Below are 19627 nucleotides of genomic sequence, written 5' to 3' on the forward strand. Positions count from 1 at the left end.
AATATACATGTTCTCCCCGTGGTTGCATGAACTTTTTCTAGTTACTCTTTCCCCCATATTCCAAAAACATGCTTCTTAGTTTAACTGGAGACTCTAAATTCTCTAATTAGTGTGAATATGAGTGTGAATGGTTGTTTGACTATATGTGATCTGGGACTGACTCCGCCTCTTGCACAAAGTCACCGAGTATAGGCTTAAGCTCCCTCACAATCCTTATGAGGATATGTGGCAAGCCCTTTTGGAAAACGGATGGATGGATCTCAACAATGCGTCCTACTGTCCGTTGACACTCATTCATATCAGTTCCATCCAGAAGAAACCCACGTAACCTACCTATATCCACAGTGTTGATGAAGGCTTTTACAAAAGTCTTCATGTCATCAAGCTGCCCTCCGGACTTCAACAGGAAAAGCACATCCCTCGGTGTTCTACAAGGCACTGTGGGAACAATTGAAAAACTACATCAAACCCTTGTCAATTCACCGAGCACCATTTGCAATTCACTGTCTTTTTGTCGAACCTAATTAAAATTATTCAATGGACTTGCTAGTCTGGGGTTGACTTAGAAATGTGTCACGGTAGAACATCTGGTTAGGGCATTAGCCTCCCAGTTCTGAGAACTGGGGATCAAATCCCAACCCCGGCTGTGTGGAGTTTGGATGTTCTCTTCTTGCCTGGGTGGATTTTCTCTGGGCACTCTGGTTTCCTCCCACATTCCAAAAATATGTATCGTATTTTCCGCACTATAAGGCGCACCTAAAAGCCTTTAATTTTCTCAAAAGCTGACGGTGCGCCTTATATATGGATCAATATTGAGCCTTTAGTGCAGCTCCACCTAAGAGGCCCCGTAGCTCAGTGGTTAGAGCAGTGGTTTGGTAAACCAGGGGTTGCGGGTTCGTATCCCACTGGGGCCTCCACTCCCTGAGAAGGGTTGTGTCAGGAAGGGCATCCGGCGTAAAAATTGTGACAAACATATATGTGCGTTCATCTGAGATGACACGCTGTGGCGACCCCGAAAGGGACAAGCCGAAAGAAACTTACTAGTGCAGCTCCACCTAATGGATACATAACTTAACCCCAGCCTCTTCTGTAGCGTCTATTCTATGCGCCTTATAATCCGGTTCGCCTTATAATGTGGTGTACCTTATATATGGAAAAAGTTTTAAAATGGGCCATTCATTGGAGGTGCGTCTTATAATGCGGTGTGCCTTATAACGCCGAAAATACGGTGTTTATTGGATGTGAATGTGAATGGTTGTACAATGGTTTTATGGTTGTTCAGGGTGTATATATATATACATAACTGAGTCAAAAAGATAAAAAAAAATGGCTAATGGGAAAATGCTAATTGGTCTTTTTATGGATAGCAAAGTAGCAATATATACTTGAGCATAGGTAATTGGTGTCAGTGAAGTGAACATTTTGACCGAGACAAGCAGTGTATTTAGGGGAGAAGCCTGGGTTGTTTGTGGGAGTTATACAGACTATAGAATATGTAGTTTCAACTCTTAATACAGGCAATTGTAAATGCTGTTGTGGGATGGCAAGTTCTTGCATTTTTTCGTTATTTGTAGCAGATGCGCCTTTTTACTGTGATTATATCTTAGAGTATGTGCAAATTGATGGCAGCGTGTTGTCTGTACCTGTTGGCGGGAGGGTAGCGATCGTGGCGTGGACCTTGGGCACCAGCGTGGGGAAGCGTGGCGTGACAGTATAGTATGTGATGTTGATAATACGGTGGACTACTTTGTCGAGATGGGTGTAGTTGTCCACCATAATCGGAGGCAGGACTAAGCTGAATGGAAACAAGTCCACCTCTTGCACTTTGGGGCCGACACCAATGGGGTACAGGTATGTATGGGTGATTGTGGTTGGTGGCCGCCACACTGTGTCTGTGGGTGGGTTCTCTGTCACCAGGAAGACTACCTGTGGAGGGACAGGACCGCCTGAAGGTGGGACAATGGTCCTATCCTTAATGACTGTCGTCACGGCGGTACCCGTGTTGGTTTCGCGCCCACCCCGCCAAGGAATCTCCCTGAGACGCTGTAGCAGCAGCTCCCTCTGGTACCTCAGATCCCAGCGGTTTATTTCCACGGTCACTTTGACAGAGTACTGGATCACGGTAATGTAGATGAGCTCCTGCATTTCAAACATCTGTGTGACCACTTTCTCCAAGAACAAGAGGAATTTTTTGAAGTTGAGTTCTCCGACTGAATCAGAGCCTTCAATCATGAATGTCACTTCCTTGATTGGATGTAGGGAAGAGGGCGGTGTAGTGGTGGTTCTAGTGACCAGGGAGGGGGTGGTTGTTGTACTGGACTCTGGTTCTAGCCCCAAAGTGCAAAGATAGTTGGTAAATTCAACCAGGCGATCAGGCAGCTCGGCTGTGCTACTCAGTATGTAGGACTTGCTCTCGGGGTTGGCCTTTGTGATGTCGTCAATCTGCTTAATGTCCACGCCGGGACCGAGGCCCACCGTAAGCGTTGTGATGGTCCTCTTGCGGAGCATTCCGATGAATGGGGTTAAGTTTCCAGAGTTGCGGCTGGCTGTTAGGATGACAGCGACACGCCCGGCGTACACCCTTTTGTCCTTGTCGTAGATGTTGTATGACAGATATTTAATTGCCTCATCCAAGGAGGCTTTCTTGCCTCCGGCGTAGTGCAGCTCGCGCACGGTCTTCTTAAACAGCCACTTCTGAACCTACACATTCAATAAAAGAGAGGGAGGATCCCACATTTGTCAGCTGCATTCATTGCGTGTTGTGATTTGGTCTAGAACAGGGAACACAAGTCGCTCAAAGGCCTGGTCTATAGCTCCGCAGTGATAGGAAATCCAGATTTTTATCATTTGAAACTGTAAACATGGAGAGTTAAAGAAATGAAGTTTTGGAATCTTGTAAATGAGGTGATGCTCTTTTAGTGAAAATACCGTCATGGGTCTACCTACCTGTAACTCATTTGGTTTGACTTTAGCGAAGTAAAGCAGGACAGCGGCTCGAGTGTGAGCGGAGCCCATGCGGAACTGCCCAACCACATGGAGGATAAAGTTTTTAACGTCCTGAAACTCTGCCTCTGTCAGCGCCATGGAACCATCCAGCAAGAAAACCAGATCCATGGCGCGATCGCACATCCACTCTGGCATTATGGTGGGGATGGGGATGGTTGTGAAGGTGGTGGAAGGAAGGGTTGGTGCAGCGGTGGGCAAAGTGGTGCAAGCCTCACAGGTTAGCATGTTGTATTCGCAGTGACTGGCGGACAAATCATGAAGAAAACAAAATACGTATCATGACTTGTAAATGAATTAACATTGGTAAAGGTAGGGAAAAAAATCATACCAAGGGGCACAAAAAAGTCTCAAGCACCTATGCCTAACATTGAAAATGAAGCCAATTGTGTTTAAAGGAAGACTTTGTCGAGACTATTAGGAATGGGACCACACATTAAAAGTTAGTAGATGAGGGTTTAGTGTTTCTTTTAATGCCAGATTTATCCGCAGATTTCACCGAGAAATATCTCTAATCATCAGCATCTCCGTAAATAGTAACCGGGAAGTGTTGTGTGCTTATACGTATATATCCATCCATCCATTTTCTTAGCTGCAGGATAGTCGCAGGAATGCTGGACCCTATCCCAGCTGTCATTGGGCAAGTTTACACACACGGAGACACGGGGGGAACATGCAAACTCCACAGAGGGAAGTCCGGGATTGAAAAGCTGCGCCTCATAACGTATGTTGTTGCTTTACCGTACCAGCATGTGAGCTAATAACTAGTAATGATTAAATGCGTGCAAATTTCCCCGCTGATGAATGAGCCTCAACTGCGACAGCCACGGCTTTTTCCTGTCAAGTTGACCCCACGGGAGGTTAAAGGACTAATTTGGGTGAGTTTTCTCGGTTTTGGTGCAGAAAGAGTCAGCATCTTGGCTTAGCTAGAACAAATGGTCTGCAATGCTAAGCACCGGAGACGTCAGGGGCGGAGTCAAGGACTTTTCTTTCGCATTTGGCTCTGAAAGCTGGCACATATCCAGATTTTGCTTGGCTTTCAAATATGCTCTTTATTTTCAATTAATGTCCAACATATATGTAATAATAATATTCCTTCACATTGGAGGGTTTATTGTACATATGAATTTTGGGGAGAGTCTTCCTTTTAAGGGAATTCAACATTCTACACGTTTGTTTGGTGGTGTTCCATGAGATTTTTCTCATGTAACATATGTGCCTTGGCTCCGGAAAGGTTGGGAAACACTGTTCTAGACATGGCTCACGTTAAATTATAATGATTCTGTGTGCATGGGCCATCTACAATTGTCAGAGCAAAGCACAAGTTTGATCATCACTCCCTGAATTTGCCATGAATTATGGGCTACTGCTTGTATTTTTAACCCACTTGTAGTTTTACGGCTACTTTATTTAGCTAGATAACTGCATTCCTCAGTTTTGATTGCCCCACAATTCTACAAAAACTGGACTTTTTGACTGGCTAACAATGACATATATCTTGAGGTTTACGGAGCTGATTTTTTTTATATATATAAAAATGAACACCGAGTAGGCGCTGTTACCATATTTTGCAGTGGGCGAGGTCATGACGGCTGATGATGACTGAGTTGCCGTGGGAGATTCTCTGACCCTCGTGGATGCACACTTGACACTGGGAGGGATCGACACACTTCATGGCCACTTCATCCAACAGTTGGCCTTAGAACGGCATAGCAAATTGACACAATTTATAACAGCTTTGAGGTTTGTATACCAAAGGTTACTGACATTCTTTTATCAAAATACAAATGATAAAGAACTACAGCACAATTAACGAACACTTTGGACTTTTATTCAGTTTGGAGGGGGGCTTTTCCGCCTCGTGCCAGTGACCCACTCTTCACCCAGCCCCAATGTTTTGATTGCATGAAATTATGAAGGCAGGTAAAATTAAGTGAAGTCCCCATTGCTGAAAAAATAATCTTTAACAGGTTCAGAATTGTGGAAATTTGCAAATGCTAATGTGTCCACCACACACTCCACGTGCCCGGATAAAAGCACATAAATTGACAATGAAGTGTAGTTTATGACGTCCTGACACCAATTAAACTGCTTTAACTGAGCAAACTTGGTGCAAGGCTGATAGCTCATGTTAATTAGTGCTTCTAACACTGCACCGCTTCTTCCGTTTTGACTTGGACATTGTAGTACAGGCAACATACATTTCAGTATACAACACATACGTACCTCGTGTATTCTATTTTGAAACACGTCTGTTAATAAAAATAGAACTGCGCTGTTATTTTCAAAACATCCTGTACTTCTGTGTTTGAAAATAGACATGGAGAAACATGGTGTCATAACATGGTGTCTGTCAAAAATCAAAATGACTCACTGCATGGCACATTTTCAGAAAACGGCAGCTTGTGCAATTTCACGCTTGATGGGTGGGTGGACTGTCCCACCAGAAACCCAACAATTTATATAGAAGGCATTAAAATGTTTACTATCCATTATAAGTCTCTTTTAGTATGTCAAATATATTGTATGTGAAAATGTTCTGCACCTGGGGGGCAGTAAGCGTGACATCCTTCCACACACGTGAGGGAGCAGTGGAGGGGATCGGGGTGCTGGCAGGTGATGGGACAGGCAGGGCCACAAGTGTTGTACCTCCACTGGCATAACTCTTCTCCAGTAGTTGGAGTCCGTGGGTTCAACTCCTCACAGCTCATCGCTACAGAAAGGAAACATTTTCCATGTCGTGCATTCATTAATTTGCTCCGGTCATTGATTTTTATCCTATGAAGCAGCAGTCCCAAAACCAGTGGATCCACAAGGCCATTTTGTACCTGGCTCAAAAGAGAGACTCAACAAAAATATTGTATTGTTAATCAGAGCCTGAAGGAACTGTTATTTGGAAAATTAGGTGCATTATTCTCACTCCACACACTATTCTCCACTCACATTCGTCATGTGATAGGATCATTTCAAGTAAGCCCACAAGGTAGCAAAATGTTTTCAATGAACTTCTCTGTGGAAATATGATGAGACAGCAGAATAAGAAAACCTCCAAGAAAAAGAAAGGGAAACTATCAGGAGTCGTACTTAATGTATGGGACTATGGTTACAGGTGATCCTCAAGTACCAGGAGCCCCTCTGCGTAATACAGAACAGTACAGCGGCGGGCTCGCAAATGAGGAAATGAAGCTGTCAAAGCAAGCACTGAATACTTTGCTTCCATTTCCAATGACCCCTCTCTGTGAAATGGGATTTTCTGCAGCAAAACTAAATTACTGCATAGGCTAGGCGAGACACAAGTAATACATTTCAGGTGTCATTGTCTGTCATTACCCCATGATGGGACTGCCTGGTTGAAGACTACATCAAAATACCTCTTTACGTGAAACCAGTTTGTGTCACAAAAACGTCAGGGACTGCTGCTATAAAGGAACACAGAAATATTCATCAAACTCACGGCAAAGTTCGTTGGATCTCCAGTTGATGGATACACCTTTCTGTGAACAAGCCTGAGAGTAGGCTGCAATGACGTCACAAAAACAAGCGCAGTCAGCCACTGATGCACAGGTGCACGCTGCTTCAATGCACATCTCAACATATGGCTGTGGATCCACCTGTGGACATAAAAGGGAGAAAGGACGCTGAGAACCTTCTATAGATACTCAATGTACGTACCACACACAAGCTAAAGAGATTCAAAACATTTTGGTTTCTTATTAATACTGTCAGATGGCACCAGAGAGTCCAAAATCTCCCTTTGTATTACTCTTCTTCCCCCTATTCAGGGCCCCATCATCCTCTTGAAACTCATACAAAAATTAGCCCCTAAGACCAGTTTCACTTATCGATATTAAATTTGGTGGACATGTTTATCATAAGAGGACACATGAAAACTTCCACGAACCCATGAAATTGAGCAAGAAGTTGGCCATTTTGGTTTAAAGCAGCCATTTTGACTGTATTCCATTTTTTAATAACACTAGACGACATATTTGTGTGATAGAGTGCGGCGCTAGAAAAAAAAATAATTTTTGTTAAAATTCTTGCATTGGGCAACAATGGACCTTTCCGATCTGTCAATCACTTGTACAATAATAGCCAGTCAGATAGCCGCATTGTCTTAACCCCTGGCTTGACACGCCCCTCTCGCCATATTGTCCCACAAGCAATGCTGATTGTCAGTAGCGTGCGCTTGGAAAAGTCAATGTTAGGAAGAAAATGGTCCTCAGATGCGCTTGGGCAATGTGCAATTCTGATGAAAGATATCCTGCTAGGCTGGAAGGGGCCCGGTTGATTCATTTTCCAAAGCCTAAAACACAGGTGCCGAAGTTTCTATGATGGATTAAGGCTAGCGGAAGACCGCACGTACAACTAAATGTGGACAATATCAACAAACACAAGGCTATATGTTTGAAGGTAAGTGAGAGAGAAGTATCTTCTCTGACTTTGATTGAATTATTATCAGTGCTTTATACATTGCAGGAGAACAACTTTCACCTTGTTACTGACTTGCTGAATGAAGTGTGTAATGTTTTATGCCAAAGAGTCGGGCTAGTGATATGTAAATGCATGATGTCATGCAAGAGAAATGTCTATTTGCCTATTTGTATCACATCAGACTTTTAAGACAGAGCACTGGGTTCGATTATGAGCCAAGTCAAACTTTTTCATCTGTTGACTATTGCACTGACTGAGTTGATCACCATTGTTTAAATGCACTTGTAGAAGATGAAACCTAACTCACTGATAAAGACTACAATGATATTAGTCTTCATCTTTCCAAGTAAAAAGGACTCACCCTGCTTTACATGTGCAATACGATTCCACTTTTTTATCCTGTTGGATTTCAATATGAAGTGTGTGAGGTGTGAAACTTTTTTGCATCGATCACCAACATTTCGCTGTAACTCTGACATTGCGTCCTGCTCCGTCCAAAAATTTAATTCCGTGTACCTATCCTTGCGTGAAATAGTTGAGACCTCTCTGTAGAACTCTCTTGGACAAGTCTGACGGATTTGGCAAAAAAATACCGCAATATTATCTGGAATACGTGATAGAGAATCGACTTCAAGCATGTTCTGTTCAGTCGCCATTTTGGAAGCATGTGGGACATGGTTAAGGGGGCAGAGCTTAAGATCGCCATCGGAAAGGTTCATTGAGATTTCAGTGCACTTGTTGTTGATGCAGTTGATCATTTGAGTTTTTTTGGTGGCACGTTCACCCAATCACTCACCTGGATGTTGCACCCTTTAAAGATGGGACCGAGAAGCAAGCGGCACGACTGCTCAACTTTTAACAGTTTGTTAAAGTTGTCGGCACAAGGAGGCAGTATCTGTAAACAGAACGTGATGAGCAACATTACAATGTAAAGAACCTAACCTACTTATTTACCTTAACTGCCCAGAGGGGATAAATACATTTTTTGTATCTGAATATGAACCACTTCAACACAAAGTAATGTAGTTTCATGGTAGAAATAGGAAAAAGAGCCAGAATCTTGTACATCACCTGTCTGACATCAGGACAGCTGGGAGCAACCTTCCAGGAGTTCCCAAAGTGCAATGAGTCAACTTCCAGCTGATTGTTACTGCTAACTAGGTCGTTATTCACGTTCCCGTCAAAGTTACCACACAGACCACACACCCGACTCTATACATGTGGGGAAATTACAGGAAGAAAGAGGGTCAAAATGCAAAAAAATAATTAATAAATCTTTGTAAAAACACATCCATACCTTGTATTCAGCCGATAAGTGGATCAGAAGGTGGGTTCCCGTGTCCCAGCTCAGGGAAATGTGTTTCCCCAGCAATAGTGTGTAGAAGTGGCCTGATTGGATGATCTCCACCTGTGCATTCTGTGGTACTGGTGCTTTCGTCCTTACCTGAGCAATGACCAAAACATGTCAATAAATTCAAAACATACCAAAAATCCACAGCTAATATGAGAGTACTGGTATGTACATTATTTTGTTGTATAGCATGGGCCAAAAAAAAATGTTCAAACTCCTGCTGATGCTTGGCTTTTTTTGCCCCTTAACATGTTCTCCCTCGATTTCTAAAGCTACCCATTCAGAAATAGAAGCGACCAACTTCTGCCGTAGCAACCTCTGCCTCATCAAGCCAAAAACACGCAATTAGTGACTAGTCTACAATCGTGCTTTTAATCTCGTTGTGGGGTTGTACAGTCGACAAGTTGACTAGTTGACCAAAAAGTAGGAAAAAAAAATCACGAGTCGCAACGTACCTCTCCATTTTCCAGGACAATCAATCCACCCTGATAGTAGACAGACACAGACTTGGCACAGCGATGTCCCACAATGCCACAGGCTTCATTTTGCACAAGCACTCGGAAAGTCCCCTCTTCCCCATTACACATGTCCTGTTCGTAAAGAAGGTATAAAGAATGGACAAATAGATTTGAAAACACTTTTGATATTGAAGATCTCTTTTTGAAGCGTCTTACCTGTACCAGGACATACTGGCAGAGACCGGGAAAGGGGTACTTCAACCCATCAAAGGTGATGTAGTGAGCCTCCCCCACGGTGCGGCACACCCCATCGCAAAAGGTCTTGGTGCACCGCCACTTTTGTTTCTCACATACGCTGCAAAGACAATACTGTCGGTCATGCAACCACCAGCAAGAATATACCAGTAGTCATAAAAATCTGTTTACCAAGTGTTGCAGTCCACTGGTATACTCTGTCCTGCCGCATAAGGCCTGTCGTTATAGTAACAAGGGCACTGGTCTGGCGCTATACAGCCTCCTTGATGTTGTACCTGAAATATCAGTCAGCAAGTTCTGTTTCAGATCCATTTGGTCTAAGAAATGCCCTCAGTTAATAGTTTGACAATGAAGTCCATCATTCTACTCTATTTCTATAGCACCTTTCAAGCAACACAAAGTTCATCACAGAAAATGTATTCACATAAAGTCAATCTCTCCCAGCGAGCCATAAGTCTCTGACCCCCACCATTCCTTGCGCCAAGGAGGCCAAATTGGATAAATCATCCTAAAACATAATTCTTTATATTACTATAACTCCAAAGTAGTCAGAATCAGGTACAGGGATGTCAAATTAAATTCTGTTTGGGGCCACATAACAGTAATAGTTTCCCTCAGAGGGCTTTGGTTAAAAACAGATTATTAGTGGATGGGATATGATTTATATCATAAAAGATAAGGGTAGGCTTTTTTACTGAGTCTGATGAAATGGAAGAAATGTGTTGCGTTCCAGGACCTAAAACTAAAACGTCACAGTTTTGGTCTGCTTGAGCCGTGGGAAATTCTCTGCCATTAATTTCTAAAATACAATCAAAAAGACTATCAGCTGCACACAAGGCTACTGCTACCTACTGTGCCGGGTGGACATAGACAGCCGGGGATACAGGCGGAGGAGACGCACAGGTGGTCGGCATTCTGGCAGTTTCTGTTACATTCCAGGCCTTTTCCCCCTGCTTCACATTTTGCATAGACCAGTGGAGGGCTGCACTGTGTAGAGCGCCTCTCTGCAATTTTAAATGCCACACATTTAGTTCATCGCTAAGTTTTTACAGTTCTTTTTAATACATACCGAGGATTTGTAAGAGTCTGTGGTCGCACGGCAAAAGAAGCCACGCTCATTAGCTGCTGTACTCAATGATTTTCATTAGATTCGGGCTATATTTCGGCAGCTATCATGATTACTACTGCGAGAAAGCTTGATTGGTACTAATGTGTCAGACAACAGTCTAGCATATCTGTTTTTTGCATTGAAATTAGGAAACTCACCAATCGATTCAGAGAAAAGCTTATTTAAATATCAAATATTAATGACAAATCCAATTATCTGACAGATGTTTTGAACGAGCTGGTACAGATTGAAAAAGGGCATCCTGGGCATTTCCAATAATTCCATTCTTGCAAACCGAATAAAAGGACAACAAACAATATTCCTACCTATCCAATCATCACCCATTATTAGTTTTTTTTCCACCTATTGCTGGTGGGTCTGGAATGCATTCCTAAGAATAAATGGCGTTCATTAAAATAAATTGTGGATTTGACCTCTGGAGGGTGAACGCTCATATTTGTTTGGCACAGTTTTTACGCCGGATGCCCTTCCTAAAATTTGAAATTGAGGGTGTTATGTATAATGTGGTTAGCGGCTATGCACCACAGGTAGGATGTGACCAAGAGTTGAAAGAGAAATTCTGGAAGGAACTAGATGAAGTAGTTCTGAGCATCCCAGACAGCGAGAGAGTTGTGATTGGTGCAGATTGTAATGGACATATTGGTAAAGGAAACAGGGGCGATGAAGAAGTGATGGGTAAGTACGGCATCCAGGAAAGGAACTTTGAAGGGCAGATGGTGGTGGACTTTGCAAAAAGGATGGAGATGGCTGTAGTGAACACTTATTTACAGAAGAGGGAGGAACATATAGTGACCTACAAGAGCGGAGGTAGAACCACGCAGGTAGATTATATTTTGTGCAGACGATGTAATCTGAAGGAGGTTACTGACTGTAAAGTAGTGGTAGGGGAGAGTGTAGCTCGACAGCATAGGATGGTAGTATGTAGGATGATTCTGGTGGTGGGTAGGAAGATTAAGAAGACAAAGGTAGAGCAGAGAACCATGTGGTGGAAGCTGAAAAAGGAAGAATGTTGTGCAGCCTTCCGGAAAAAGGTGAGACAGGCTCTCGATGGACAACCGAAGCTCCCGGAAGACTGGACGACGACAGCCAAGGTGATCAGAGAGACAGGCAGGAGAGTACTTGGTGTGTCATCTGGTAGGAAAGGGGAGAAGGAGACTTGGTGGTGGAACCCCAAAATACAGGGAGTCATACAAGGAAAGAGATTAGCGAAGAAGAAGTGGGATACTGAGAGGACTGAGGAGAGGCGAAAGGAGTACATCGAGATGCGACGTAGGGCAAAGGTAGAGGTGGCAAAGGCTAAACAAGAGGCATATGAAGACATGTACACCAGGTTGGACACGAAAGAAGGAGAAAAGGACCTCTACTGGTTGGCCAGACAGAGGGATAGAGATGGGAAGGATGTGCAGCAGGTCAGGGTGATTAAGGATAGAGATGGAAATGTGTTGACTGGTGCCGGTAGTGTACTAAATAGATGGAAAGAATACTTTGAGAAGTTGATGAATGAAGAAAATGAGAGAGAAGGAAGAGTTGAAGAGGCAAGAGTGAAGGACCAGGAAGTGGAAATGATTACTAAGGGGGAAGTCAGAAAGGCACTACAAAGGATGAAAACTGGAAAGGCAGTTGGTCCTGATGACATACCGGTAGAGGTATGGAAGCAATTTGGAGAGATGGCTGTGGAGTTTTTGAACAACTTATTCAACAGAATACTAGCGGGCGAAAAGATGCCTGAAGAATGGAGGAAAAGTGTTCTAGTTCCCATTTTTAAGAACAAAGGGGATGTTCAGAGCTGTGGGAACTATAGAGGAATAAAGTTGATGAGCCACACAATGAAGTTATGGGAAAGAGTAGTGGAGGCTAGACTCAGGACAGAAGTAAGTATCTGCGAGCAACAATATGGTTTCATGCCTAGAAAGAGTACCACAGATGCATTATTTGCCTTGAGGATGCTCGTGGAAAAGTACAGAGAAGGTCAGCAGGAGCTACATTGTGTCTTTGTGGATCTAGAGAAAGCCTATGACAGAGTACCAAGAGAGGAACTGTGGTACTGCATGCGTAAGTCTGGTGTGGCAGAGAAGTATGTTAAAATAGTACAGGACATGTATGATGGCAGCAGAACAATGGTGAGGTGTGCCTTAGGTGTGACAGAGGAATTTAAGGTGGAGGTGGGACTGCATCAGGGATCAGCTCTGAGCCCCTTCCTGTTTGCAGTGGTAATGGATAGGCTGACAGATGAGGTTAGACTGGAATCCCCTTGGACCATGATGTTCGCAGATGATATTGTCATATGCAGTGAAAGCAGGGAGCATGCAGAAGAACAATTGGAAAGATGGAGACATGCACTGGAAAGGAGAGGAATGAAGATTAGCCGAAGTAAAACAGAATATATGTGCGTGAATGAGAAAAGTGGAGGGGGAAGAGTGAGGCTACAGGGAGAAGAGATAGCGAGGGTGGACGACTTCAAATACTTGGGGTCAACAATACAGAGCAATGGAGAGTGTGGTCAGGAAGTGAAGAAACGGGTCCAAGCAGGTTGGAACAGCTGGCGAAAGGTGTCTGGTGTGTTATGTGACAGAAGAGTCTCCGCTAGGATGAAGGGCAAAGTTTACAAAACAGTGGTGAGGCCGGCCATGATGTACGGATTAGAGACAGTGGCACTGAAGAAACAACAGGAAGCTGAACTGGAGGTGGCAGAAATGAAGATGTTGAGGTTCTCGCTCGGAGTGACCAGGTTGGATAGGATTAGAAATGAGCTCATTCGAGGGATGGCCAAAGCTGGATGTTTTGGAGACAAGATTCGAGAGAGCAGACTTCGATGGTTTGGACATGTTCAGAGGCGAGAGAGTGAGTATATTGGTAGGAGGATGCTGAGGATGGAGCTCCCAGGCAAAAGAGCGAGAGGAAGACCAAAGAGAAGGTTTATGGATGTGGTGAGGGAAGACATGAGGGCAGTTGGGGTTAGAGAGGAAGATGCAGGAGATAGGCTAAGATGGCAAAAGATGACACGCTGTGGCGACCCCTAACGGGACAAGCCGAAAGGAAAAGAAGAAGAAGAAGACCTCTGGAGGGTGCCAGTTCATCGTCATAGAAGAGATCGGACAGCAAATTGCTTGTTACGGCTGAGCTGCAACGCATGGATCCATTCTCGCAGTAGCTGTAAATAAACACATGCCAAATGTAGCCCTTAGTACATTTACACCACAACAATGCTGTATTCTACATTTTAAAAGGAAATTTAAATGTTTTAAAAGTCTTTTTTTTAAATGTCATTTCTGTTTTAGTTTTTGTTGGGACAAATTTTAGAATTAACACATTTAGTGTGCTCCACCATCTTTTTGGATTGCATGCTTGCCAATGTGTTTTTTTCTAATGCTACAAAAAAAAGACCCTCCCACAAACCATACATTGTAGAGCTTTTCCAACAGAAAAAAACAAACATGATCAAAGACACACACACCATGTGAACAAGAAGTGAACCATTTTTGCACTGTATTTTGGGCAAATTCTAGAGCTAGTATGTTGTGACCAGAAAATGACCCCAAATGAGCCCAGTTCGAATCAGCAAGGCTTGATAGATCGGTGATGCTAAATGGCTATCCAGTACAAAGTGGTTGGAGCATGGCATCAAAGCATCCAAGTCAGAAGGCCTTTGTCACTAACCAACACTAATGCAAAAGCTATAATTACAGTAAATATTCTACATTAAGTATAGACACTCCTGAAGCCTTATACTGCATGTACAACGAATGAAAAACAATAAATAAGGCCGTAAATGACACGTTTCTTTACACATTGTCAGGTGTGCCACGAGATATTGTCTCATTTCACTTAATTGGTCTCAGAATTATTGTTAGTGTACGACACGTAATGTATTTTGTACTACGCTAGTGATGTATGATGGCAATTGGAACAAATAATTCCACTTGATGGTATCATTGATTTGAGTATCCTCGTTACTTTTCATTAAACTGAAAATTGTATGTTATAGCTAGGTAGGTAATCAGCTTTGTGTTTAAAGATGCCCACATTTCACACTATGTCAATTCTTGAGTAAACTGAAATGAGATCATCATTATTTAATTTTTGTTTGGTGGTGCGCAACAAGTTTTTCTTACGTAAAATAAGTTCATTGGCTGAATAAAGGTGCATTCGATAACACTGTGTCTACTAAGTGTATTTGCAGGTTACACCAACAGACCAGATGCTGCTGTGATCGGCATAGACGTCATTGGGCTGGTACAGCTGTCCGTCATGAAGACATGAGCACTGGTCTGACGTCACACACTCTCCGGAGTCGCTCAGGTACTTTCCAGCGGGGCAAAAACAACCCTCCTCGCACACCCTCTCCGCTCCGCATCCCGCCTCTCCTCCAGACAAGGAGCGGCAGCTGCGGTCGCACAAGCTTGCGCAAGCCTCGTACACCTGGCCTTTGGTGCACTCCATCTCTAAGGATGAAAATCCCTTTGTGGGGTCGTTCTTTCAGATAATCAATTAGTTTGCACGCAAAAAGTTAGGGATAACTTTCGGGTTTTGGGTGAACTTTCAGAATGAACATAAATGAAACTAACACAGGTAAGATTAGTTTTGATCTTTGTTTACTACAACTTGCTATTCTCCCAAAAAAAAGCTGATCACCAAAATTCGCAGCAGCTGTTTGATCCATGACTCTGTCAAATGGCAGTATATTACCATGTTTAATTCAAATTGGTATGTTGAAAATGTCCATTGCCAAGTTTTGAGATCGTCAAATTAAATTCATTTGTAAAAGTTACAGTGCATTCCAGGTTCACCCTGCAATTTCACCCAAAATCCCAACATAACGGAGTTGGGGAACCCCACCGATTGACAGAGCCAGACAGCGAATAGCAAAAATCTACGGATAATTGACACATATTATAACTGCACTGTAAATAGAACCCCATCCCCAAACATTCCTGAATAAGTGGGGCTAATCTGATAATAATATTTGGGGGGTTGGTTCAAATAAAAAATAAAAAAAACAAAAATACAAATAAATACAATGGGGAAAAAAAATCTGAATCGGTAAATCCACAGGTGCCGGAATGCAAGTATGTAGGTTTGCATTGTATCCCTAACTTTTTGTGAGTACTGTAAATACAAGTGAGGAGTGTTTTTACGGCAGAGCGATGGAGAACGCCAGTGGAGAAGCACGCCTTTGGCAGCACACGCAGCTGCGTAGGAGGCCAGGGCGGCGCAGAGGCATTCCTCGCCATCAACACACGAACATACATCATAATGACAGAACCGTTGGAAAGGACCCGGATTGACCAGGAAGTGGCATGGGCTGAACACATCAGACGTTATCATGGCGCATCCTTCCTCCGCGAAATGAACTAAGGAAAATGATCACAGCAGATTAGAGATTAGGTATGCATTCAACCCTAGTGAATTTGCATTTATTTTTCTTTGACACCTAGCCTATCCAATTCTACTCACTGAAAAATATACCTATTTGTGGCTTTGGGTGTATTTTTTGACTTTTTGTAAGGATGTAAGGTGCCACAAGATGGCTACTAGAAAAGAAGTTATTGGTGTCAAAGACTTACAGTATGTTAAAGCAATACACAGTATGTTGATTTAAAGACTATGATCTTTATATGCTATGTAAGACTAGCTGGCGTTGTTAGGAGTAACAGTAGTGATAGTAATCCAGTACAGTACAGTATCAGCAATTATTAACATTTATTGGGGTTGAAGGGGCATTTACTATTCACAAATTATTGCTATTTGTCATTGACCCTAAACTCTGACAATTATGATTGTTCAAGGTAGTATTGAGTTGTGTGTGGCCGAGTTACTATTTGTGTGTGTTTCTACCTCTTTTGGGGTTGATGGTACAGGGATCGGTCATGGATTTGTGGGGGGACTTGCAGTCCCCACTAACTCTCCAGGACTGACTAAAGGCCACCGGGCCTGCCTCGACCAGCCCAGATGCGGACAAGAAATCGTCGCCTTGGTTACCATTGTAGTTACCGCACAGGCCGCAAGTGCGCCCCTCCCAGTATGGGCTGAGCTGCAAAAGGTGAGTGACATTTTAAAACGGCCAAGCTTCTCGCAGGAATTTACCAAAAAGTGCCACGAGTGATTTAATGCACCTTTAAGAGCACTCGGCCTCGTCCATCCCAGTCAAGACGCAGGTTATCTCCCAATTTTAGATGCACAGATGACTGGGCAGATCTCTGGATCTTCAAGCGACCTGGAAATTGAGAAGTGTTGATGTTTAAGATACTGTATGTCAAGTTCTTTTAATAACAGAAGCATTTGAGCTCTAAAGAAAAAAACACTTTTTAATTGTACTTCAGTATTTATGTGAGAAAGAATGAATACTTTTAGCCGGTCACAATGATTGATATACCGGTCACTACTTTAATTTATTTACTATTAGATAGTAAATAATGGCACCCATCCAACGTGCTCACTAGTGTCATTTGACTCCAATTCACTAATCAGATAGCTCAAGTCAGTCACATGACCACACAAAAACCCTTGCAGGCCAATCAAAGTGAGTCATCTATCCATTTTCTTTGCCGCTTATCCTCACGGGGGTCGCGGGTAGTGCTGGAGCCTATGCCAGCTGTCAACAGGCAGGAGGCGGGGTACACCTTGAACTGGTTGCCAGCCAATTGCAGGGCACATGGAGACAAACAGCCGCACTCACGATCACACCTCGGGGCAATTTAGAGTGTCCAATTAATGTTGCATATCTTTGGGATGTGCGAGGAAACCGGAGTGCCCGGAGGAAACCCACGCAGGCACGTGGAGAACATCCAAACTCCACACAGGCGGGTCCGGGATTGAACCAGGGACCTCAGAACTGTGAGGACAACGCTTTATCAGCTGAGCCTCAAAGTGACTCATTTTGGGGAACCCCCCCCCAAAAAAAACTGTTGTCCGAGTTACTTTATAGACTGACAAAGAACAACTTTATTATGCACATCTTAAATTATGACTGCACAAACTTGGATATTTCGGCCCACTTCAAACTTCAGAAAACTATTGTCGTTTTGGCAGTGCATAGATTATAACGTTATGGTCATGAATCACTGCAAAACATGCTTCTTTGGGGATACGTGCCAGGCTGTAATTTTAATCTCTCTCTCCCCCTATACCTACATATGCTAATTGGGCCAAATTTGACCCTTTTTCCTTATCATGTGAGGTCTCTCACATAAAAATAATAATAATAAAAAATCAATTAAGTAATTAAAATTTGGTATGTGTGTGCCCAGCTTCGGAACCTCCATTTTCAACCAGCTCACTGATTTGACTACTTATCCTCAAGCGAGGCAATTCACATATAACACTAAGTACACAATGACGTGTCACAGTCTTCAGGTGACAAACGGCAGCTACTCCCCATCAAATTGCCATACCGTGGTGCATTGGGGTCTGGATGTCCATGCCGTTGACAGAAACCATTCCTCCGTGCTTCAGCTTCACTGTCATGTCCTCCAGACTGGCCAGACTGAGGGTCACAGAGCGGGTACACACAGCGTCCTGATCATCGGCGCACTAAAAGACAAAAGCAAGCTGTTTAATAAGCAGCTGTCAGACATAGAAAGAGTGACAGAAAGAAAACCCTGAGATATTTGCCTGTCAAATGCGAGTTCTTATGGAACATGATGTATCTTAGCCATCATTTTTGGAAAGTTATCAATTTCTGAATTTGCAGGATATGTTGTCATATTTTGGAGGATTTGCCACAAGGATGAGACATCCCGAAGAGTAATTTGTAATAAAGTGAACCCTCGCTTTTTATGGCCGTGAATCCCCCCCACCAGTGACCTAGATTAGTACATTATGATTTGCTACTGTTTCCAGGACTTGAAAGGACAGTACAAGCTTCTAAGTTACGATGTACAAAAATACATTACTTTGATAGAATTTGCAAACAACAGTTTTGGGCCTCCGTTACCTGCACATTTTCAATAATGACAGAAAACTCCCGCTTAGTGCAGTCTTGGGCCAGCATGTACTGACATGGGCCCGTGAAGGTGAAGAACTTGTTGTCAAAGGTCTTGAAGTGGGACTGACCCACCACCAGGCACTCACCTGCAGAGCATATGAAGCCAGATGAGGAAGACTAACCACAAAACCATCAAACACTACAAGACACTTTATTAGCCACACTTGCATGATGAGCCCCAATAAAAGAGCTGCATGACGTTTCCAATCATTTAGTTACCTTATTTAGCAACTGGAGGAAAGCACAATTTTAGCAGTTGATCTTGTGCTGGATGTCAATAAATTGTTTAAGTGTACGTGATCACGAGGCTCTATTATAAAGCCGGATTTTCCGTGGAGGTCCAATTACTCAATTCCAATTTAATGTCCACATCCATTTGTTTGCCTATTTCCGTACATAGTCAAGTGTACGGTGGCCTGGATGTGCAAAATGACAAATTGTGAAACAGCTTTATATTTCAGAAAACACATTAACAAACCCAGCAACACTGAAAAAAAAGACAAATTGCAAAAGACGAAACACCCGAAAAGGGAACATCCCATTTCACAGACTCTCTTAGAATTCTACAAACTTTCTTGCCAAAACCCACTAAGCATATTTATGCTTAATCTGTAATTTACATTTGCAAATGTTGTTTTTTTTTTTTAAATGTGCTTATTTGTGTTGTTTATGCCGACTTTGTTGTGTATATGTCACCCACTAGTGTATTTCAGTAAGGTCAAGCTAACATTGACGAGGTATATTTGATCAGTGTGTTTACACCCTCCTATTTTTATACACAATTTGAAGGGGCCTAATTCTGAATACAAAAGAGTTAACATTGTCAGGACACATATCCAAACTACGTCACGTGAGAGTAAAAAAAATACAATTGTTTCCCTCCAACCATACAGGGTAAATACTGCCAATGTGAATAGTGTTCATGTCTCTTACCGGGGCAATCTTCATTGGTGCATTCCCACGAACCGTGTCGACACACACTAAGGGAGACAAATAAAAAACACAATAAGTGG

At 43.0% G+C, this 19627-nt stretch overlaps 1 protein-coding gene across 2 annotated transcripts in view; it reads right to left on the reverse strand.

Annotated features, from left to right (window-relative positions):
- vwf (von Willebrand factor) overlaps window positions 1–19627 on the reverse strand; it is a 43813-nt gene that overhangs the window by 16674 nt on the left and 7512 nt on the right. For both annotated transcript variants that reach the window (XM_061823985.1, XM_061823986.1), the window contains 21 exons: window positions 19548–19594; window positions 18564–18700; window positions 18022–18160; window positions 16744–16844; window positions 16466–16661; window positions 15766–15981; window positions 14826–15072; window positions 13687–13781; window positions 10354–10505; window positions 9673–9776; window positions 9463–9601; window positions 9244–9378; window positions 8735–8881; window positions 8509–8649; window positions 8234–8332; window positions 6458–6614; window positions 5549–5716; window positions 4566–4701; window positions 2947–3247; window positions 1644–2700; window positions 334–438 (listed from right to left, as the gene is read on the reverse strand). In XM_061823985.1, coding sequence (XP_061679969.1) covers window positions 334–438; window positions 1644–2700; window positions 2947–3247; window positions 4566–4701; window positions 5549–5716; window positions 6458–6614; window positions 8234–8332; window positions 8509–8649; window positions 8735–8881; window positions 9244–9378; window positions 9463–9601; window positions 9673–9776; window positions 10354–10505; window positions 13687–13781; window positions 14826–15072; window positions 15766–15981; window positions 16466–16661; window positions 16744–16844; window positions 18022–18160; window positions 18564–18700; window positions 19548–19594 — 4019 coding nt within the window. The remainder of the gene's footprint in view (window positions 1–333; window positions 439–1643; window positions 2701–2946; window positions 3248–4565; window positions 4702–5548; window positions 5717–6457; window positions 6615–8233; window positions 8333–8508; window positions 8650–8734; window positions 8882–9243; window positions 9379–9462; window positions 9602–9672; window positions 9777–10353; window positions 10506–13686; window positions 13782–14825; window positions 15073–15765; window positions 15982–16465; window positions 16662–16743; window positions 16845–18021; window positions 18161–18563; window positions 18701–19547; window positions 19595–19627) is intronic.

Source organism: Syngnathoides biaculeatus, chromosome 6, assembly GCF_019802595.1.
Source record: "Syngnathoides biaculeatus isolate LvHL_M chromosome 6, ASM1980259v1, whole genome shotgun sequence".
Taxonomy (NCBI): Eukaryota; Metazoa; Chordata; class Actinopteri; order Syngnathiformes; family Syngnathidae; genus Syngnathoides; species Syngnathoides biaculeatus.